The 24,711-nt window shown below is 43.3% G+C and overlaps 1 protein-coding gene across 1 annotated transcript in view; it reads right to left on the reverse strand.

Annotated features, from left to right (window-relative positions):
* LOC117366358 (galactose-3-O-sulfotransferase 2-like) overlaps positions 1-24,711 on the reverse strand; it is a 247,771-nt gene that overhangs the window by 114,676 nt on the left and 108,384 nt on the right. The window contains exon 2 of the mRNA XM_033957636.1: positions 19,342-19,452. Coding sequence (XP_033813527.1) covers positions 19,342-19,452 — 111 coding nt within the window. The remainder of the gene's footprint in view (positions 1-19,341; positions 19,453-24,711) is intronic.

Genomic DNA, 24,711 nt, shown 5'->3' on the forward strand with positions numbered 1-24,711 from the left:
GTAACCTGAAAAAAGGATTCTATCAGGCTCAAGGATCTCATTGGTTGAACACTCCAAGTTAAAAATGAAATGCACATAAGATGAAGGCCTTCGACAAGGTACCTCACGAAAGACTGCTTAGGAAGCTGTGGAGCCACGGGGTGCAGGGGGATATCCATCGATGGATCAAACACTGGCTGGCAGGCAGGAAACAGAGGGTTGGAGTAAAGGGCCATTACTCAGACTGGCAATGGGTCACAAGCGGAGTTCCACAGGGGTCGGTGTTGGGACCGCTCCTATTCAATATATTTATCAACAACCTGGAGACGGGGACGAAATGTGAGGTTATTAAATTTGCTGATGATACCAAACTTTGCAGCAGGGTTAGAAACACGGAAGACTGCGAAGACTTGCAAAGAGACCTAACGAGACTGGAAGAGTGGGCAAAAAAGTGGCAGATGAGTTTTAACATAGAGAAATGCAAGGTCATGCATGTAGGGAAAAAGAACCCGATGTTCAGCTACAAAATGGGAGGATCACTGCTAGGGGTGAGCAACCTTGAAAGAGACCTAGGGGTGATGGTGGACACAACATTGAAAGCATCAGCACAATGTGCGACAGCCTCAAAGAAAGCGAACAGAATGTTGGGTATCATTAAAAAGGGTATCACGACCAGGACGAAGGAAGTTATCATGCCGCTATATCGTGCAATGGTGCGCCCACATCTGGAGTACTGTGTCCAGTACTGGTCGCCTTACCTCAAGAAGGACATGGCAGTACTTGAGGGGGTCCAGAGGAGAGCAATTAAACTGGTAAATGGTATGGAAAACTTTTCATACGCTGACAGGTTGAAAATGCTGGGGCTATTCTCCCTGGAAAAGCGGAGACTTAGAGGAGACATGATAGAAACCTTCAAAATCCTGAGGGGCTTAGAGAAGGTGGACAGGGACAGATTCTTCAAACTGTGGGGAACCACAAGTACAAGGGATCACTCGGAGAAATTGAGAGGGGACAGGTTTAGAACAAATGCGAGGAAGTTCTTTTTTATCCAGAGGGTGGTGGACACATGGAACGCGCTTCCGGAGGTTGTGATAGGCCAGAGCACACTACAGGGTTTCAAGGAAGGTTTGGATAGGTTCCTAAAGGATGAGGGGATTGAGGGTTACAGATAGATGTAGAGGTAGGTTACAGAAATGGTCAGGAACCACTTCACAAGTCACAGACCTGATGGGCCGCCGCGGGTGCGGACCGCTGGGTGCGATGGACCTCTGGTCTGACCCAGTGGTGGCAACTTCTTATGTTCTTATGTGTATTAAATTTGGGGATGATTCAACATCAAATCAAGGGTATGCACTGTCCCACGCTGAACCACTACACAAGGCTTGTTACTCTTGGTACACCGCCGATAGTGTTGAAGGGAACAGAAAAAACAGAACAGTGGGTGAGGCTTGAAAACCACAAAAAAAAACACAAATAAAGGAATGGAGGACAAGGACCGCTACATACCTTGATGGACAGCTTCTCAGAGCCCATTTGCAACCCTGTTGGTTGAACATACGTGGCAGGAGCCTGTCCTAAATGAACGAAAAAAAAAGAAAAAAAAAGGTTTAGACGGGAACTGTGTAAGCCTTGCATAACTTTAAGGACCATGACAAATTCCCTAAGTTTCAAACATTTTACAATGCGAAAAAGGATCGTAGACCAGGCTCAAGGATCTCTGGGCATATGCACACACATAAAAACAAGAAGTGCACAAGATATGAAATTCGGGAAAATTATTAGGGAAGTAGCGGACAGATTAAACACGTTTTTCTTGTTGGTCTTCACGAAGGAGGACACAACCAGTGTTCCGGAACCGGAAAAATTCTTCAAGGGGGACCAAGAGGAAAAATTATCGTGCATGGAGGTAAGCCTCGAAGATGTACTCAAACAGATAGATAAGCTAAAAACTGACAAATCTCCGGGCCCGGACGGAATCCACCCAAGAATACTAAAAGAATTTAGAGATGAAATAGCGGAGTTACTACAGCAGATTTGCAACCTATCCTTGAAAACAGGGGTAATATCAGAAGACTGGAGGATAGCGAATGTTCACCTATCTTCAAGAAGGGATCCAGAGGCGACCCGGGGAATTATAGACCGGTCAGCTTAACCTCAGTTCTGGGGAGGATGGCCGAATCATTAATCAAGGACACTATCAATGAGCATATAGAAAAAAATAACCTGATGAGAACAAGACAGCATGGTTTCTGTACTGGAAGATCATGCCAAATGAACCTGCTGCACTTCTTCGAGGGGATAAGCGAACATTTGGACAAAGGTGACCCCATAGACATAGTATACCTGGACTTCCAGAAAGCCTTCGACAAGGTACCTCACAAGCACCTACTAAGGAAACTGTGGAATCACGGAGTGGAAGGGGACATACACAGATGGATCAGAAACTGGCTGGCGAACAGGAAACAGAGGGTAGGAGTAAAAGGACACTACTCAGACTGGAAAGGGGTCACGAGTGGGGTCCCACAAGGGTCAGTGCTGGGACCACTGCTATTCAATATATTTATTAATGACCTGGAAACAGGGACAAAGTGCGAAGTTATAAAATTTGCGGATGACACAAAACTCTCCAGTAAAGTTAGATCTGTAGAGGAATGTAAAGAACTTTAAAGGGACCTGAACAAACTGAGTGAGTGAGCAAATAAATGGCAGATGAGCTTCAATGTAGAGAAATGTAAAGTTATGAACATAGGAAAAAGGAACCCGATGTACAGTTACATGATGGGGGGGATAATATTGGGGGAAGGCAACCTAGAAAAGGACTTGGGGGTTTTGGTGGATAAAACAATGAAACCGGCGGCACAATGCGCAGCGGCCTCAAAAAAGGCGAACAGAATGTGGGCATTATCAAAAAACTACCAGAACCAAGGAACCAAGGAAGTTATCCTCCCGCTGTATAGGGCGATGGTGCGACCGCATCTGGAGTACTGCGTTCAGTACTGGTCGCCGTACCTTAAGAAGGATATGGCAATACTCGAGAGGGTCCAGAGAAGAGCAACAAAAATAAAGGGCATGGAAAACCTCTCATATGCTGAGAGGCTCGAGAAGCTGGGGCTCTTTTCCCTGGAAAAGCGGAGACTTCGAGGAGATATGATAGAAACTTATAAGATCATGAAGGGTGTAGAGAAGGTGGAGAGGGACAGATTCTTCAGACTGGCGGGGGCATCAAAAACTAGAGGGCATTCAAAAAAATTGATGGGAGATAGGTTCAGAACAAATGCTAGGAAGTTCTTCTTCACACAGAGGGTGGTGGACACCTGGAATGCGCTTCCAGAGGAGGTGGTAGAGCAGAGTACGACTTTGGGGATCAAAAATGGATTGGACAAGTTCCTGAAGAAAAAGGGGATCCAGTGGTACAATTAGAGGGTTACTATACAGTACAAAAGGCTATAGAGTAAAAGAGTAGTAGAGTAATGGATCACTGCAGGTCATTGACCTGGGGGGCCGCCGCGGGAGTGGACTGCTGGGCATGATGGACCTATGGTCTGACTCGGCAGAGGCAATGCTTATGTGCTTATAAGTCCACACTGAATAACTGTGGTATCCTTATTAACAGTGTCCCATGCTGAACCTCATTGGAATGTTGGCAACTTTGTGTCCTCAGTGTACATCGCTGAGAGCGCTGAAGGTAAGAGGAAAAATAGGGGATAAGGATTGCAAAAAACAAAATGTCAATTAAAGAAAGGGAAGCAAATGAGCGCTACATACCTCGATACACAGCTTCTGTGGGGCCAGTAGGTGGCCTAGTTGGTTGCACAGGCGTTGACGTTTCGGGTCCTAGTATATAAAATAAACCAAAATCTATTATTGCCTGACACTGGGTGGCACCTTGAAGATATAAGATAGGACAAATACAAAAGAAACCCATTAAGCTAAAAACTTACCCGTGTATGATGGAGATGGCTATCCATGAAACATGTGTGCTACCCGCCAAGAAGCACTGGTATCTTGGACACCTGGAAAGGAGAAATAACAATGATAAATGGGGTACACATAAGCTGGAGGAGGGTGGGGGGTAATGATCTTGCACATGGAGGTTATTTACCACGTATGATAGGGCTTGAACATAAGGGATATGCCATAGTGGTGGACGCATGAGGAGTCATAGGGTTCAAACCTGTGGATATAAAGCAGTGGACAGATTAGTATCTTGCACACCTGGAAAGGAGAAATTACAATGATGAATGGTGTACAAATATGTTGAAGGGGGGGGGTCAGTGGGATGCTTCATCTCACACAGGGAGAATACTCACCATGTATGATAGGGCTAGAAGAGACTGAAGGTGCCATACAGGGGACAGCAGGGGGAGCCATAGAGTGTTCTGCTGGTGGAGCCACAGTATACACATGATGGTTCGAACCTGTGGAGATAAAGCATTGTACGTGTTGTTATCATAGCCTGACCCCTTGACCTAAATATGAAAAATATAAAAAAATATACCAATTAAATTACATACCTACTGAACCTCGTGGAGCATAAGTGGGGGATCACAAGTACAGTATCGACTGAACCTATGGGTCTCTTCACACCCTCCCCCCTGATCCGTGAGCAAACGGCCTACACTTTTAAACAACTTACCAAAAGAAAGAGAAATAAAATAGAAAGTTGTTAAGCCAGGTTACACCGAATAATTGACTTCCCCCTATCTGAGGGTACAGTATCAAGTACAGTATCGACTTAACCTATGGGTCTCCTCACACTCTCTCCCCAAATCTGCAAGCAAACCACCTACACTTTTAAACAACTTACTAGAAAACATTATACTTTACAAAAGATACATCGACGATGTGTTTATTTTATGGAAAGGTGATAGTGAGAAATTGATTGCTTTTCATCAGTGGCTTAATACTTGTGATATCAATTTGAAATTCAAGATGGAATATGATAACCAATCCATCTCTTTTCTGGATATTAAGATCTACAAAACGAGATATTGTTTCAAGACTTCAATCCATAGGAAAGACACTGACAGAAACACTTATCTCCATTTCACCAGTTTTCATAATAAAAGTTTGAAGAATCTCCCGTATTCACAATTTTTAAGATTACAAAGGTTGTGCACTGATTTGGATGAATTTGAACGTCAGGCACCAATGATGGCAAATAATTTTTTATCAACAGGCTACCCAGAGGCCTGTGTGTTAGATTGTCTTGAAAGGGCACAAATCCAACAAAGAGCGGAGTTATTGAATCCGACATTGAACAAACCTAAAACAGATTTAGTATGTACTCTCAGATTTTCACATCTCTCTCATGATATTCAAGATATAATTAAGAAAAATTGGCATATTCTAGGAACTCATGAATGTTTCAGAAATATCAAACCAGTTGTCGCATTTTCAAGAAATAAGAATCTTAGAGATATGTTAGTACCTTCTACACTCCCAGACCCCAGAACAAATGACGTTGGTTCAATTGGCCATACACCATGTGGACATTGTAAGCACAGTATGACTATTTCAGATTTTCCTTATTATAAGAGGGAATTATAATGACAAAAGAAGGGTGATACTGAAAATACTGCTTTGATTAGTCACCCATCAGCAATCTATAAATCTCTTTGTATATAAAAAAATGACCACACAAAATATGATTCGTGCTTAATAGTGAACGCTCAGACCCACAACTATATCCCAGTGAAATATCACAGAGAAGCTGGGTAAAGAGACCATCATTGCTTGTTCACAGTCTCACCCACCATTACTATATAACATAAGTTCTAACAACATCCACAGCTCCTAAAAAAGGAACAGAAACTACTTATCTTAGTAAGGTGGTACTGTAGTCTTTACAGCTACTCTGGGTACATTCTTAATCATCACTGCTGCACAAAATGCATGTTCACCGACCCCCCAGATTGCTGATGGGTGACTAATCAAAGCAGTATTTCAGATTTTCAACATCCTGCTACTGGTGTCAATATTACATTAAGAGAACATAGTGATTGCAACACTTTTCAGGTGATTTATGCAATTATATGTCCATGTTCCAAGTGGTACATTGGTAAAACAAAACGTATGATTAAAACTAGGATGATAGAACATAGAAGTTGCATCAGCAGGAATATACAGTCGGCACCAATAGTGCAACATTGGTATGAAAAGGGCCATTGCATTGAAGATTTAAAGTTTTTTGTCATTAGAGTAATAAAAACAAGGTGGAGGGATGGTGATGTAGATTCTTTACTTTTGAAGGAAGAACAGCGTTACATTCATGATTTTAATACAGTAACTCCTAGTGGGTTGAATATGGAACTTATTTTGAGACCATTTTTATGATTCATTGATATGCATTGTTTGTATAAATTATGCCCCCTGTATTATGCATATTTGTTGGTATTAATATACCATTCTTATTTTTATTATTATATTTTTGTGATTGGTTTACTTTATTAATCATTTCGAGGTCTATCAGTGTTTTTCTCCCTTTTTATTTGTATTCTTATGAGTGTTTCAGATTCAGAGCTTTTTAATAGCTATGCGGAAGTAGGTAATTTTATATGTACATTGTTGGTTAGATATATTCCATATTTAATAATGTTCATTATGGTGCCATTGGATTGTGTTTATATTTCTTTATTATGGCTATGAATTCAGCTCCATTTGTATTCACATTCATGTTCACATTTCTCCATTATGGTTATGAACTCAGTTTCATTTGTTCATATATTTTATGTTTTTTAGTTTTTTATTCCATTATGTGGTGGTGACTTTTTGCTATTGAAGTTTTTTTTATATCACTTAGCACCATTTATTTTTTTTTGTATGTTGTTTCACACTGTTGTTATGAATTTTCTACATCAAGGCCCTGATTCTCCAAAGTGCATCCCGATTTTAGGCGTCCTACAGCTGTCTAATCAGCCAATCGGGATGCACGTTTTTTTTAAAAAAAATGCTCCCCAGGCAAGCCTGAAGGCACCTCCGGGAGCCTAGGGAGACCCGCAAGATGCCTAAGCTCGTCTAAGGGCCTTAGGCGGGCCTTAGGCTTAACCTAGGCGGCCCTATGTGTCTCCCTAGTAGAGGAGAAGCTTAAAATGTAGGCCAGCAAAATGCTGGCCTACATTGTAAGTAGACGCGGCCGCTAAACTTATCGCGGCAAGGGATCTCTCTGCCGCTATAAGTGTAGCGGGCCGCGGCCCCCTGACCAGGAGGGTGTCCAAACCCTCTGCTCGAAAACGCACCCCCCCGACACTACCGACCGCCCCCCCCCTGACATTACCGATCCCCCCCCTGACAATATCGATAGCTGGCAGGAGGGTGCCCAATCCCTCCTGCCCGAAGACGCACCCCCCCCAAACCTCCACTCCACCAAACCTGTTCTTAGATGGGTCTTGCACGTCTTGAGCCAGCAGGCACGCCTCGTCGAAATGAAGCGGGCCCGCCCCTTCCCGGCCCATTTAGAAACCTGGACCAATCAGGCCTTAGGCATAGCGGGTCCGCCCATCCCCACTTAATCTAAGGCCTGATTGGCCAAACAGACCTTAGACTTAGTGGGGATGGGCGGACCCACTATGCCTAAGGCCTGATTGGTCCAGGCTTCAAGAGCCTGGGCCAATCAGGCCTTAGGCTTCGGCGGGATGGGCCGGGAAGGGGCGGGCCCGCTTCATTTCGACGAGGCGTGCCTGCCGGCTCAAGACGTGCAAGACCCATCTAAGAACAGGTTTGGTGGAGTGGAGGTTTGGAGGGGTGCGTCTTCGGGCAGGAGGGATTGGGCACCCTCCTGCCAGCTATCGATATTGTCGGGGGGGATCGGTAATTTTGGGGGGGGCGGTCGGTAGTGTCGGGGGGCGGTCGGTAGTGTCGGGGGGGGTGCATCTTCGGGCAGAGGGTTTGGGCACCCTCTTGGTCAGGGGGCCGCGGCCCGCTATACTTATAGCAGCAGAGAGATCCCTTGTCACGATAAGTGTAGCGGGCCGTGTCTAATCTAACCCGTTTCTCTAACCCGCGTCTGTAACATGGACGCCGGTTACAGAATCGGAGTTTAGTTTAGGCCGATTCTGAATAGGACGCCTCTCCCGGGCGTTCTATTCAGAATCAGGGCCTAGGTGTCTTGCGGGCCTCGCCTTCAATATAGGCGGCCTGCCTGGGGAGCATTTTTTTTTAAAAACGTGCATCCCGATTGGCTGATTAGACAGCTGTAGGACGCCTACAGCTGCCTAAAATCAGGACGCACTTTTAGAGAATCAGGCCCCAAGTGTGTAAAGTTTTCCTTGTTTTACAATACAATCTAACCTGCTGGTACTTTTTAGGCCACAGGGTGGCACATACACATTGGTTCGTATAGGAAACGTGCTTCGTCAGATGTTATAGTTAGTTTTTTAATCGGATCCCCTCCAAGTTCTTTTAGAACTATACACATTGTGTCAGCAGACAGCATTCGTACTCCTCGTGGCATAACACCTTTATTTATTATTGTTCGGCAAGTTATGGTTTTTTCGGCTGTATCATTGTAAGTTTTTCAATATTAATGTAGAAATCTTTTTAAAAAATAAATCACAGCGTTCTTTATGCCGCGCCCTTTTTCTAATGGTATCTATTGCAGTATACGTCGGCTTAGCTTTTATAAGATATCACTAACCTTTAGTAAGCATTATAATTGAACAAACCTTTTTCAAAAAACAATTTACAGCATTCTCTATGCCGTCCCCTTCCTTTAATGGCAGCCATTATAGTACAACTTGGCCTAGCCTTTATAAGGTGCACTAACCATTGGTAAGCATTTTTTGAGTTAATCTTTTGCCTCTTTGCTGGTCTGTTGTTTTGTAGTTCATTTTAGTTTTTTTTATTTTATGTAGTTGCTTGCTCTCTCAGTCTCTGTAAGGCCCAATGCAGTTATTTGAGCTCACACTTTTTTGGTTTTAGTTGATTCATTGGTTATAGTATTTTCATTCTTATTAGGGGGAATCCACCACTTAAACAAATAAAACTGCCTTTTAGGTCACTTTTTTGTGTTATATGGTATTAGCATGGGGGAGGTTGTTTATTAATAATTTCAATATTTTAATCTGATTGCCATTTTACTCAGTGTATATAATCCTTAAGTTTAAATTCCCCCTTTTTGCTTTTATGACTAGATGACACTCTTCTACCAATGGTCAGCCAGCTCATCACTGACGAAGGCTGAGCTTAGTTCAATAATAGAATTCCTTTTAGCTCTTAGAGAAACCAGGATTAAAGAAAAGTTTTACACATTATATATTTGTTCACATGCATAAAACCCCACAATATACCCAAAACAAGCTCCTTCTCCCAGTATTCTCTAACAGTTTAAATCCAAACAGTTCTTTGTGTCAGGAACTCAAATGCTATCGGTCTGGATTTTTCCTGTGTTTGTGAGCCCCTCTTACTGCAAATTCCTATGTGGGCCGAAGGAGCCCTCCCTTCACATCTACAGACTGAAGAGAGTTTCTATGGTAGGCTAGCAAAATGCAGATGCTGCCTCTCATAATTTCTCCAGGTTTAAAATATATAAAAATACAATTTTCAAAACTAATTTCCAGTTGCACATGGGATCCCATACAGTCACTCATAGCCACACATTCATATTTCAGTCATATTCCATTCATATTCAATACTTCTTTAGAGTATCTTCAAGAAAGGTTTGCTTTTCTACCCAGCAATGGAATGCCATGAACATGTGTTATCACTCAAGTCCTGAGGCTTCTCCGATCCCCCTAATCCAGGCCTTTTTTAAGCAGGAATCCTTCAGACTTTAGACACAAAGAAAGACAGAAAGATGGAATTAGATTAATAGCTCTATAAGTGTGTTATGTATATCTATACCTGATATCTCCTATGGTCTTGCTTAATCCAGCACAGTACATAAGAACATAAGAACATAAGCAATGCCTCCACTGGGTCAGACCCGAGGTCCATCGTGCCCAGCAGTCCACTCACGCAGCGGCTCAACAGGTCCAGGACCTGCGCAGTAGCTCCCTATCTATACCCCTCTATCCCTTTTTCCAGTAGGAAATTGTCCAATCCTTTCTTGAACTCCAGTACCGTACTCTGTCCTATTACGTCCTCTGGAAGTGCATTCCAGGTGTCCACCACACGCTGGGTAAAGAAAAACTTCCTAGCATTTGTTTTGAATCTGTCCCCTTCCAATTTTTCCGAATGCCCTCTTGTTCTTATATGTTTTGAAAATTTGAAGAATCTATCCCTCTCTACTTTCTCTATGCCCTTCATGATCTTGTAGGTCTCTATCATGTCTCCTCTGAGTGTCCGCTTTTCCAGGGAGAAGAGCCCCAGCCTCTCCAATCTTTCAGTGTATGAAAAGTTTTCCATGCCGTTAATCATTCGTGTCGCTCTCCTCTGGACTCTCTCAAGTATTGCCATATCCTTCTTAAGGTACGGTGACCAATACTGAACACAGTACTCCAGGTGCGGGCGCACCATTGCCCGATACAACGGCAGAATGACTTCTTTTGTTCTGGTCATAATACCCTTCTTAATAATACCCAACATTCTGTTTGCCTTCTTCGCGGTTGCTGCACATTGTGCCGTTGACTTCATTGTTGTATCCACCAGTACACCCAAATCTCTTTCAAGGTTACTTCCCTCTAATACTATTCCCCCCATTTGGTAGCTGAACATCCGGTTCTTTCTCCCTAAATGCATGACCTTACATTTCCCTACATTGAAGTTCATCTGCCATTTATTCGCCTACTCCTCCAGTTTGTTTAGGTCCCTTTGTAGGTCCTCACACTCTTCCATAGTTCTAACCCTTCTACAGAGTTTAGTGTCATCCGCAAATTTTATAACTTCACATTTCGTCCCCGTTTCCAGGTCATTAATAAATACATTAAACAGCAGATGATATTATTATACTTTTTCTCCCTAGTACCTCCTAGTGTATTTTGTTTATTTCTAGTTTTTCTGGCCTCAGCTGCAATCCATATTCAAGTTTTTACCTCTTTGTAACAAAACTTTTCATAAGCTTCTAATTGGGTGTGGCCTTAACTATCACATATGCATCTAACTAGATTTACCCAGAATCATATGAAAAGTAGGTACATGTAGAAAAATGTACAAAGTATTCAACAAACAACTCTTGCACACTATCCATTCCAATACAGCAGACCATAGTGCCCCCTTACTGCCACTACTCAATGCCCAATCTTTGCTATAGTGGCAGAAGAGATAGCCATCCCCCTGAACTGATCTGGACATGTGGGAGCCCAACCCCTCCTGCCCCAATGCAGTCCCCCAGCCCCGAAACCATCCGGGCAGGAGGGAGCCCAATCCCTACTGCCCTGTGAAATCCCCACCCCCGATACCATCTGGGCAGGAGGAAGCCCAACCCCTCCTGCCCAGACGACCCCCTACTCCCCCACTAAGTACAGGCATGAGGGATCCTAGGCCCTCCTGCCCATGACACCCCCCACGACTGCCCCTGAACCCCCGATTGGCCCCCCAACCCCCCAACTTCCAACCCCGCAACTCCCCCACCCCTGATACCTCCCCTTACCTAAAAGAAGTTGACCTGATGGACGGGTACCAAGCCCGTCTGCCCGGCAGGCCCTCAATCCACCAAATGGCAGGCTTGCTGGGCGGACGGGCTTGGGACGCATCCATCTGGTCAACTTCTTTTAGGTAATGGGATGTCAGGGCTGTGGGGTGTTACAGGATCAGCAGTTGGAGGGTTTGGGGGGCAGTCGTGGGGGTGCGTCATGGGCAGGAGGGCCTGGGATCCCTCCTGCCCGTATCTTAGTGAGGGTGGGGGGTAGGGCAGTCACTGGGGCAGGAGAGGTTGGGGGGTGTGGGTTTTGCCAGGGTAGGAGGGGTTGGGCTCCCTCTTGCCTGATCTGATCAAGGGTGGGGGTTTTGCCAGGGCAGGAGGGGTTTGGGCTCCCTCTTGCCTGTTCCGATTGGGGGGGGGTGGAGGACTGCATCAGGGCAGGAGGGGTTGGGCTCCCTCCTGCCTATATCAGTTTGGAGGAGTGGATCGCGGCAGGAGAGATTGGGCATCTCTCCTGCCGTGATGGCATCCCCCGAAATGCGGCACTTCGGGGTGAGGATCGTGGCAGGGGAACTGTGCAATCTCTCATGACATGATCCACCCCCCTGAAACCAATATGGGCAGGAGGGAGCCCACCCTTCCTGCCCCGACACAGCCCCACCCCTCGAAGTGCCATGGTTCGGGGTGTGGGCAATCGCCATCATGGTAGGGGAGCTGAGCCATCTCTCCTGCTGCGATCATTGCAGTGGGGGGTGGGCAGGTTGCCGGGGCCGCTGAGCTGATCTCGGCAGCTGCGATCAGCTCAGCGGCCCCTTTTTTGGCACTTATACCTGTTTTGACTTGGTCTAAGTCAAAACATATAAGTGCTGACTAGGCAACCTGTTCACACTTTTGGTTATACCTGCTGTACGACTATGTCTAAGTCAGCCCACCTCCTGCCCACCTCCTTCCCTTTCCCCTCCTCTAAAAACACCTCTTTTCTCTCTTTGCATTTAGAGGCAGGGGAAAGACCTAAGCTGGTTTTAGATACGTCTAAAACCAGCTATGATTATCGGTACTTGGACGATCTGGCTTTTTGATCATCCAAGTACCGATTTAGGCCACTTTTTAGACGTATTTTTGTTTTGATTATGAGCCCCTTAGTCAAGTGAGTTTCCAATTTTTTTGTAAACAATTTTTCCTATGATGTTAAAAAACTAGTAAGTCGCTGGACTAAGGGCCGGATTCTCAAAACTTTAACGATGGTCGCTAAAACGGTTCTAGCCAGTTTAGGGTGCCAGTATTTTACTGGTCGATTAACAGAATGGCTCACCGTGGTCTTTTTCGAGCTTCCTAGCAGACTCCGACTCTGCCATACAAATGTAGTACAACAAGGTCATTAATATTAAAATGGTATTAGAATGAGGTCATTAATATTAAAACGAGCATTCAGGGCAATTTTTATCATCGTCGAGTGATTCTCTAATCTGGTCAGTGCCTGAGCGCTGATTGGCTCAGGCAATGACAGGAAAGGAAGTCTTGAGAGCTCAGACCCTCCGCCCCTCCACAAATTAAATAAAAAAGACCCCTGATTCCTCCCTCCCACTGATCCCCCAGGGCCATTTGATGCCCCCTGTTTAGCAGGAGGGATGCCCACTTCCTCTTGCCACTGGTATACCCTGCACCTTTAAAATGAAGGATGGCAGAAAGGATGACAACTCCTTCCTGCTGACAGCATCCCCCACCCCCCACTGACAACCCCCTGACAGCCCCTCTCCACCTGTTCCTTGAAATTGAAGTATGGCAGGAGGGATGCCCACTTCTTCCTGCCACTGGTGTCCCTTGCCCCCACAACAATCCCCCCGCTCCCCTGCACCTTGAAATTGAAGGATGGATGGAGGGATGCCCACTTCCTCTGGCTGGGAGGCCCACCTCTTCAAAATGGCAGGCCTTCACCTTCCTGGTACATCCTGGGATGCACTAGGAGACTTAAGGCCCTGATTGGCTCTGGTGCCTAAGGACCCTCACCTGCCCATTTTATCCTGGGATAGGGAGGGACCTTAAGTGCCTGAGTCAATCAGGGTCTTAGGCTTCTTCTAGTGCTTCCCAGGATGCACTGGGAAGGGGATGGCGTGCCATTTTGAAGAGGCAGGCCTGCTGACTGGAGGGTGTGGGCATCCCTCCAGCCATCCTTCAATTTCAAGGTATGGAGAGGGCAAGGGACTATCGGAAAGGTTGTCAGGTGAGGAACGCTAGTGGCAGCAGAGTGTGGGCATTCCTCCTGCCTAGGCACGAGGGTGTATGTGTGTGGGGTCTGGGTGGGTCCGGACAGCGGTGACCGAGGCAGTAGAGTGGGCATCACTACTGCCAATCCTGTACAGCAGTGGTCTCAAACTTTGCAGGGCCACATTTTGGATTTGTAGGTACTTGGAGGGCCTCAGAAAAATAGTTAATGTCTTATTAAAGAAATGACAATTTTGCATGAGGTAAAACTCTATAGTTTATAAATCTTTCCTTTTGGCTAAATTTTAATAATAATATTGTAATTTATAACTAAAGAGGCATATGATCAAGAAACTTTTATTTTACTTTTGTGATTATGATAAACATACTATGTGCCTCAAAATAGTACCTGGCAGGCCACAAGTTTGAGACCACTACTGTACAGGGTATTGTGGTGTTTCAGCAACTATGCCTACATCAGGAGTCTTACAACATTGCAAGTGGACCCAAATTATGTGTGAGGTTGCCAAAAAAAAAAAAAAAAAGATGTAACTGCTTTAAAACAGCAAATTAGATCATCTGTGATCTTTTTTTTTTCCAAGATGGCGGCAGGTTAGGCTGTGAGTTATGTTGCCTACTGCCTTTTTATTTTTATATTGTTTTATTTGTAGTATTTTCTGTTATTTTTGTATCCTTATATTTTATTTTTAACATTCTAGGTTATTTTTTCTTATTCTTTTTAATCTTAATCTTTATCCTTATTTATTCATTTTATGTCCCTAACCGAAATACACTTTCTTGGCCGTTAACGACCTTACTTACTGCTGTGGTTTGCTTCAGGCCGTTCCCTTCATGTTGGGCCGAGGTCTGTTTCAGGCCTCCTTTCTCAGTGGTAGAGATGAGAGCGGCGAGAGATTGGGGCGGCGGCAGGAGATCTCTGCTTATCTGCGCTGTTTGCCTTGTCATTGGGTCCTGCCCTGCACGTTGGGCAGGGTCTGCTTCAACGGCGGCCCACTGGCCTGTTCCAGAACTGGAGTATCTGATGTCGGGAGACTGCTGGTGGATTTGTGATGCATTCCGGAGGATCGGCCTTGATGGAAGCAGATGGCTGTGCTTTTCGGCACTTATACTTGTTTTGACTTGGTCTAAGTCAAAACATATAAGTGCCAACTAGGCAACCTGCCTAAACATTTGGTTATACCTGCTGTACGCCTAGGTCTAGGTCGGTCCACCTCCTGCCCACCACCCGCCCTTTCCCCTCCTGTAAAGATGCCTCTTTTTGCTCTATGCATTTAGAGGCAGGGGAAAGGCCTAAGCTGGTTTTAGATACGTCTAAAACCAGCTTTGATTATGGGTACTTGGACGAGCAGGCTTTTTGATCGTCCAAGTACCCATTTAGGCCACTTTTTAGACTTTTTTTTTAATTATGAGCACCATAGTTCCTACTATTTACTGTTTAGGCCACTAAGCATAGATTGTGATCCCGTCTGGTATGGTTCAACCTGTCTTCAATGCTAATATTTTTTTCTTACTTTATTGTGATTTTAATATTGTTTTCTTTTTCTATTATAAGCACATGGTTCCTACCATTTACATATTTACACATTTTCTTCTTCTATTATATATATTATATACTTATATATATTAAGTTACTAAGCATAGATTGTGATCCTATCTGGGACAGACAGGGAATATCTATATGCCGTGGTATGGTTTAAGCTGTCTTTAATTTTAACAATTTTCCTTGATATATCTTTGTTGTTCACCACCTTAAACCGAAAGACATTTGTGTGGCATACAAATAAAAACTTATGTTCTACTTAGTTCACCATGCACCTATATATTTATACTTAGGACCTTTCAACAAATATCTTACTATTTCATATACACCATTTTCTGGTATACACTTATAGCTGGGAAATGGTCAGATGAGAAGATGGAGAATATGAGAGGTACACATCCTTGATAAAGCTTGTAATAGCGAAACATGTTGGCTTATCGCATCCTATCTGAATGACCATAAAGATAAGTGAATCTCACCTCTTTAAGTTATACTACTTTGAAAAAATCTCTTTGAACATTTAAAAGCTATATGCATTATTTAAAAGTTAAGAAAATCAATAGTAGAACCGATGACGAACTGACACATCAAGCTCAAGGCTATGAAGAGTCTGAGCCTGGAGTGGTGTTGCTGAGGTTTGGGGGTAAAATTTGGATACTAGTGGACAATAAATATATACCGGAAAGTGGTGTATATGAAATAATACGATGTTATGTTATAGTGCATTGTCAAGACAATGTCTTCAAAAACAGATTCTTCTTTAGATCCTAATAAAGTTTCAAGTCATAGGCCAATTTCGTCTTTTCCCTTCCTTGCAAAAGTCCTTGCAAAAGTGATTTATTATCAATTGGTAGACTTTTTAGATTGTCATCAAACTTGTATAATGGATGCTAAACAGTTTGGCTTTAGTTCACAGCATTACACAGAGACCTTACATATTTTTTTACTTGATACTGTGAGGGAGTGCTTTGATAAAGGTAAACACTATTTTTTTAGTAAGCCTGGATATATGTAAGTGCAGCCTTTGATATGATCAACCATGCTATTCTCATCCATCATTTAAGTTTTATAGGGATTAGCATCTTAGCTTTGGATTGATTTGCTTCATTTTGACAGCTAGGAAGTTTAGGGGGGAATGCATCAATGTGTGCTACTGTTAAGACGGGTTATTTTACCACAATCATGCTATTGTAGGGGCCCATTTTATCCAATGAGACCTTGTGCTAATGCTTGTCTACTTGTGGTAAAATAACCCATCTTAACAGTAGCAATTCATCAATGTGTGCTACTGTTAAGACCGGTTATTTTACCACAAGTTGTGCTATTTTAGGGGCCCATTTTATCCAATAAGACCTTGTGCTAATGCTTGTGTACTTGTGGTAAAATAACCCATCTTAACAGTAGCACACATTGATGAATTCCCCCCTTAGTACTGTATATACTCGAATATAAGTCGATCCAAGTACAAGATGAGATACCCTACCCCCAAATGAGGAAAAAAAAAAAAAAAAAAAAAAAAAAAAAAAAAAAAGGTTGACTCGAATATAAGCCGGGGGAGTTAATATTCATGTGCCCTGCCCTACCAGGATCTGTACCCTGCTCCACCCTCCCTGCATGGCTGTCCACACTGTCCCCCTCCCTCCCTGCCAGGCTCTCCACCCTGTTCTACCTCCCTGCCCTATACCCTGTGCCCCCTCTCTCCTGATGTCTGGCAGCCATTCAGCGAGCAGCTCAATGCTGGGTAGGAGCATGAAATCTTGCTCCTGTCTGGTACACTGCTGGGCCACCACGGTTTCAAAAAGGAATGTGGGGGGAGGTGGGAGGGAGGTAAAAAATTTGTCAGAGTTGGCTGGGATAGGAGACAAGAGGGACCCCTCCTGCCCTAACTCACCCCACCAGGTCATACAGCAGGCCCGACGGAGGCCTGCAACAAGTCCAGGAGGGGAGGTCGGGTGGGCACTGACCTGAATATAAGTTGAGACCTCCATTTGTGGGCCCAAAAATCTCAGCTTATATTCGAGTATATATGGTATTTTAAAAAAATTCAGAGTTCTCATCAGAAATGGTATGTCAGACTGTTGTACCCCATGGTTCCTGTCCCTCTGCAATGTTTAATATTTTTCTGTTACCATTATGTAGATTGTTAAACAATTTTCCTATAAAATTTCATATATGCAGTATACAGATAAACAATTTTTATTAAAAATTAAAAATTCTGTAAATGATACTTTCTGAATGTTGACACTTTGCTTGAATACTGTGAGCCAGTGGTTGCATGGAAATCATCTGCAGCTCAATAGAGCTAAAACTCAAATTTTACTGTTATTGAGTTCTTGAGATGACATTCTCCTGGTTTTCATATTAATGACCTATACAATTCTAATTGTTAATTCTATAGATAAATCTGGGTGTTATGCTATATTCTAGCCTTACAATGAAATCACAGATTTCAAAGATCATCAGACAAGTTTTTTCTAGACTAAAGTTGATTAGAAGATTACTTGATCTGCTTTCGTCTGCTAACTTTAGGAGGTCATTCAGGCCCTGATTCTATATACAGGGCCTAACTTCATTAGGTGCTATTTATACCAAAGAATTGCACCTAACAGTGCCTAAGCAGTTTTAGGTGCCAGTAAGTATTGAAAACTTAGATGCACTTCTAATTAGGTCATGGTTTTCCTAGCCTAAATGAGTGTGCCTATCAGCCCAAAGTCAAATCAACCCAAAATCTGCTCTAAAATCTTCCCTAACCACACCTACTTACTGGCAGGTGCCTTGGAGTAGACACCTATCCTGAAATGGTAGGCGGATAAGAAGTTAGGCTCCTACAAAATTAATTTTTAACGTTTTTAAAAATTGCTTATTAATTACCCTTCAGTTATCAGCACATTTAAGCCAATTAAGAAAATTAAGTTAGTTGCCTAGATCAGCTATGTGTGCTGATCTAGGCAGCTAACTTTAGGCATCATTTATAGAATCTGGGCCTCAAATTATAGTGATTCCATGTTTCGATTATTGCAATAATCTCCTATTGGGATTTGCTTGGAGGACTTTTTTTATATTCTTGATATGCACATGTTACTCCAGCTCTAAAAGTGCTTCATTGGCTTCCTATAAGGCAAGGAATTATTTTCAAAATTCTTATGCTAGTATTTAAGATTTATAATTTGGTTTCCCCACTGATTGCTTCTACTTTATGAATCTATCAACCTGCAAGGTCCGTAAGATCCGTAAAATTTGCTGGATGTTCCCTCTTTTACAGCTGTACAACTGGTCCTAGTCTATGGAACGGTTTGCCTCAAGCTTTGAGATCTATTACACCTGTTGCGTCATTCAAGCGGGAACTAAAGACTTTCCTGTTTTTTACAAAACCGCAAAAATGGTTTGTAGCCCAGGCCGGCGCATTGAATGCTCTGTGCTGCACCCAGGCTCATAGGAACTCTATGAGCATTGGGAGCAGCGCAGAACATTCAGCATGCTAGCCAGTGCTAAAAACTGCTTTCGTAGTTTTGTAAAAAGGGGGGGGGGGGATAATGAGCAAATTTCATTGTGCTGAACAGAATATTGCCTGATTGGTTACATTTTTCATTTGCAAGGCAGCAGATATGTAATGAGTATGAGTTGGTGTATTACTCAGTTTTTTTCTATACTGTTTAAGTTTTTATTATGAATGTTATTCTGTGGAAGCTGCCTAGAATTATTTGGACAGAGTTGATTACAAATATTTTAAATAAATAAATAGAGGTAGCTGGGTGCTTAAAACCATTATGCTGTGTGTGAGAGAGAGAGAGAGAAAAAGAGGGAGGGAGTCTGGGAGAAGGGAAGGTTTGCACATCTACTCCTTCGAATAATCCATGTCCATGTGACTTGGGGAAGGAAAGTAAAAGTGCCCTACCTTTGTCCAATCTGAGGAGGGAGAAAGAATTTGTATGCACACCATCCTTGCTGATCAACATCACTTAGTCATTTGGAGATATACACAGTGCATCCCTCCACCCTTCTTAATCTACACCAATCTCAGGTTGATCAGAATGAAAATGTTCCTAGGAATGGATACTTATTGCATGTACACTGATCCTACCTGCTGTGCTGGAGAATGTCTATGATATGTAATGTGAAACAGAAGATGCCAAAAACAGTGAGGCAGAGCCAGATCAGTCCACACTCATTCCTGAATATCTGCAGCAGGTTCCTGTAGGAAGAGAGAAACAAGTTTTTAAGAGTTATTTTCCTCCTTTTCCATTATATTTTTTCTTGAGGCTATGACTCCGATTCTATATATATTGTCTTGGGAGGCTGGCCAGGGAGACAAAAACATAAATGTAAGGTACCAAATCTATAATAACACTGTTATATGGAAGAAGATGGTAAGACCATATGGGCTAAAGATCATATGGGATCATCAACTCTGCACACTTAGATTCTTCTGCTTTGGGTAGATACATAGGACATACAATTTCCTATATGTGACCCAACACCAAAACTCCCCCATCCAATCTTGACTTTTACCTGATCTTTTACCCTTTAACTCCCATTACCCTTCATATCTATTCCATGCATGTACAGGATAACGCCATCTTATGGCTGAAGTAATATCACAATTTAATACACAATAAAAAAGATTATTTGTCATTGTAGATAAGTAGTGATTTCCCCAAATTATGATACAGGTAGGCCTAAAGTATTTTAGAAGTTTAATTTGTATTTTTTTTTTTATAATTTTAAGATATTTGGGGGTTCATTTTCAAAAAAAAGAAAAACATCCAAAAAGTAGCATAAATGGGCATATGGAAGATTTTCTCACCAAACCCTTCCAATTCACTATGTTCAAAACTTATTCTCTGGACGGTGTCACAGGGAAGATGAAGCCCTGAGAAAGACCTGCAGAAACCAGGGGCAGGCAAGGACATGGGCAGATTGGCACAGATCCCTGCACATCACAAACCTATTGCACAGCCTAGGTTAGTGCAAAGAGGGAAAATATTGCCTAAAACTACTTCTCAGAATGGGTCCAAGCAGCCAAGTGCATGTTTATTATTTCCTAGATCAAATTCTAGTACAGCACACAGAAAGGGATCAAAATACAAAGAAAAGTCAAAGACACCCACAAGAGTGTACACGCCAATAGAACTGGGACAGTTTAGTATTCACTAAAAAGACCCGACACTGCCAGTGTTTCGGCTCTTAGCCTGCATCAGAGGTCTATAACATACAAAAATATTTGCATACATAAATCCAAATGTACAAATTAAAACAACATTTAAAAATATCATCCTACTTTTTACAATTCACACCATCTTATATATATTCTCAAAAATATTTCTCTAATATACCTATATATTCGCTAAATCGAAACAAATTTAAAAACCTAAAGGATGTTCCAGAAAGTTGGTCAGCTTAGCAGGACATATTTGAGCTGGGCTCCTGTCCCCCAGGGCTCAACTGCACTTAATACTGCAAATTAATCTTCTGGATCCTAAAAGCAATTCATTTAAGATACATGGAAAAATATCTGCTAAGATCTGAAACATGAATGAGCTCAAAGAGCCATGTGAAGGGGAAAAAAAAGTGAGAAAACTCATTCACAGACTGGCAACATGGCTAATTCTACTGGTCAATTTTCAGAATTTTCAGTGCAAGAAGTAACAACAGCAGTTGTTCAGGCCTTGGAACCTAGATTTATGGCTGTGGTGAATGCTTTGGAGCCAAGATTTACCCAGCTGTCTGACCAAATAGCAGGAGTGAAGTCTTTCCTGTCAGAAATTATCCACCGCACATGTGGCAGAAGTTGAGGATATAACACGGACTACCTCAGGTTCAATGGCAGCCCTGAGGGAGCAGCTTTGTATACAAGAAGCTAGACTTGAAGACTTAGAAAATTGCTTCCGCAGGGATAATATTTGCTTTGTTGGTCTACCAGAAACTATATTAGATTCTTATCTGCTGTCTCAACTAGAGGACTGGCTGCACAAAGAATTACCACTCCCCATAGGCATTGGACCTATCCATTTTGAAAGAGTACATCGATGGGTTGCAAGATTGAAAATCGGCAACGACCTAGAACAGTAATTGCTAAAGGTCAGTGGCGTACCAAGGGGGGGGCGGGAGGGGCGGTCCGCCCCGGGTACCAAGCCCTGAGGGGGTGCTCCCGGTCCGGTTCCCCCCCCCCTGCGCCGGGTGTCGCGTCTGGAAACAGCCTGCAGCAAGATCGCGATGCCAGAGATCTTTGCCTGCTTCGACTGTTTCCTCCGCCACGGTCCTGCCCCTCCTCTGATGTCAGAGGAGGGGCGGGACCGCGGCGGAGGAAACAGCCGAAGCAGGCAAAGATCTCTGGCATCGCGCGATCTTGTTGCAGGCTGTTTCCCCAGGGCAGTAGCGTACCAAGGGGGGCGAGGGGGAGGTCCATCCCGGGTGCCGCCTTAGGGGGGGGGGTGCACAGCTGGCCCGGTCCCTATCGCGCTCCTCCCCTCCCAGCGAAAGCAGCATCGGCGCCATTATCGAAAAAGGTAATGGCGCCAGGCCTTGGAGCACCAAGGCAGACCGCTTCTCCCCCCTCCCAGCCGAAACCCCGCTGACCATCCTATCTCTCCTCCCCCAAGTGAACCTTTCCGACCCTCCCAGCGAAAGCAGCAAACCTCCCTCCAGTAGCGTCGGCTTTATCCTCCCTCTGCCGCATCACTGATGACGTCATCAGTAACGCGGCAGAGGGAGGAGAAAGCCGCGAAGGAGGTTTGCTGCTCTCGCTGGGAAGGTCGGAAAGGTTCACGGGGGGGGGGGGGGAGATAGGAGGGTCAGCGGGGGTTCGGCTGGGAGGGGGGAGAAGCGGACTGCCTCGGTGCTCCATTACCTTCTTCGGGCAGCAGCAGCGTTTACAATTCGCTGCTGTTGCCGGCTTCAGGCCTTGTTCTCTGCCGGGTCCTGCCTACTTCCAGTTTTCATGAAGACAGGACCCGACAGAGAGGAAGGCCTGAAGCGGGCAACAGCAGTGAATTGTGAATGCTGCTGCTGCCCGATGAAGTTCAGGACATCAGGACATCGGGGAAGGAGCAGGAAGAAATCGGCTGCTGGCTTGGGGGTGAGGGTAGGGAAAGAATCGTGGAAGTGGAGAAATCGGCACGATGGCTTTGTGCGGGCTAGGGGGAGAGAGAAAGAAAGGAAAAAATAAAGACGGGGGGCAGGGGGAGAGAGAAAGAAAGGCAGAAATAAAGAGGGGTCAGGGGGAGAGAGAAAGAAAGGCAGAAAGAAAGAGGGGGACCAAGGGGAGAGAAAGAAAGGCAGAAATAAAGAGGGGGTCAAGGGGGAGAGAAAGAAAGGCAGAAAGAAAGAGGGGGACCAAGGGGAGAGAAAGAAAGGCAGAAATAAAGAGGGGGGCCAGGAGGAGAGAGAAAGAAAGGCAGAAATAAAGAGGGGAGCCAGGGGGAGAGAGAAAGAAGAAGGACCAGAAGAAGGACCAGAGACTCATGAAATCACCAGACAAAAAAGTAGGAAAAATGATTTTATTTTCAACTTAGTGATCAAAATGTGTCCGTTTTGAAAATTTATATCTGCTGTTTATATTTTGCACTATGGCCCCCTTTTACTAAACCGCAATAGAGTTTTTTAGTGCAGGGAGCCTATGAGCATCGAGAGCAGCGAGGGGCATTCAGCGCAGCTCCCTACGCTAAAAACCGCTATCGCAGTTTAGTAAAAAGGGAGGGGGAATATTTGTCTATTTTTGTATAGTTGTTACTGAGGTGACATTGCATAAAGTCATCTGCCTTGACCTCTTTGAAAACCCGCGGAATATAAATGATAATTAACATTTTCTCTGCGTACAGCGTGCTTTGTGTTTTTAAAATTTTATTGTTGGTAGATCATTTTGACTTGGCCACAAAGGTAAGGGGGAGGGAGGGAGGGGAACTGCTGAAAGACATCTAGTAATCCTTGCAGGCTTGACTGCAGGGAATTATTTTTGTAAAATCATGTTTTGTTATGTGACTGGCATTATCTAGACTTTAATTTCTATGAATGAATAGAATGAAAATGATATAAAATTACTTGCTTGTTTTTATGTGCATGCGCTGAAGGAAAGTGGAGAGAGAGTGGGCTGAGGATGCTGAAGGGAAATGGGGAAGAGAGTGGGGAGAAGACACTGATTTATAAATTGACAATTGTACAGAATATTGTTTCTTTTTATACTTTAATATAAACAATTCAAGGCTTGTGTGGATGGAATCAGGTGGTTTGCGGGGATGGGGACCGAGCTTACGGGGATTAGTCCAATAAAATGGTATTTTTTTATTTCTCATTATTTGTTTTATTTTTATTTGTTAATTTATAAAGTGGTGATTGTTATGTATCAGGTTTTTCAAATTTACATCTACTGTCTTTATATTTTGCACTGTATTAGAGGACATGTGTTACTGTTTTTTGTGGTGTTGCATTGTATCCAGGGTCTGGTTTCTTGGCGGATCAGTTTAACTTTTGTCTACATATTTCTATTTTTAGTTTGTGATTATTCCATTTTGGGCGAGGGTGTATCTCTGTTCTGTGTGTTCTGAAAAAGACATAGTTTTCAGTTGGCATTGACTACAGGACCAATTGACTGTGCGGGATCTGGCTTGTTTAGTTTTACAATGTATGTGTTGGTGTTTTAGTGCTCACTGCAATGTTTAAGATGCAGCCTTTTCCTAGGTACACTCTTGTGGTGCGATATGTAGATTGGTACTAAAAATCATATTTTTCATATAGATGGGGGGGGTGTCAAAAAATGATGGGCCCCGGGTGCCACATACCCTAGGTACGCCACTGGCTAAAGTGTATAATTATGCACATAAAGTAGCCATCTTTCAAAAATATCAGCAACGTCAAGATTTACTTACATTTGAAGGGAACTGGATCAGTTTGTTCCAAGACTAGTCCTCTTTCTTGTCTGACAAGCACCAACAGTTTTCATTGATTTGTACAGACCTAGTGCAGTGTAAAATGCACTTCACGCTGGCATACCCAGCAACATTAAAGATTTTAACTAATGCTGGATGGTGGGCTTTTGAATCTGCCTCAACTGCTGGTGAATTTATGAGATCTCTGTCTTCAACACAAGAAGCTATGGGACCTTGAAACGAAAATTTCTTAATTTATTTAAGTTATTTTTAATTATTTATGGCTATATTTTATTGTTAAAAGTAACAATAATCAAATTGAATGCTCCTTACAATATTCACAAATACAGTGCATTCCGGGAAACACCCCCATGAAAAGAAATACCAATCAGTTATTTTGAAAAGTGGAGAAAAGACTTCAGTGTCACGTTGGATCTAGTGAAAAACAGATCCATTGGACAAGACAACTCCAAATAAAAATTTAAAGATGCAGACACATCCTTGGTCTTGAAAACCTCCACATTCTATATTAATTCTTTTACTTGAGTAAAAATCTAATGTTGGTAAGTAGCATATAACTTCTCACAGCT

This window comes from Geotrypetes seraphini, chromosome 9 (genome assembly GCF_902459505.1).
Source record: "Geotrypetes seraphini chromosome 9, aGeoSer1.1, whole genome shotgun sequence".
Classification (NCBI taxonomy): Eukaryota; Metazoa; Chordata; class Amphibia; order Gymnophiona; family Dermophiidae; genus Geotrypetes; species Geotrypetes seraphini.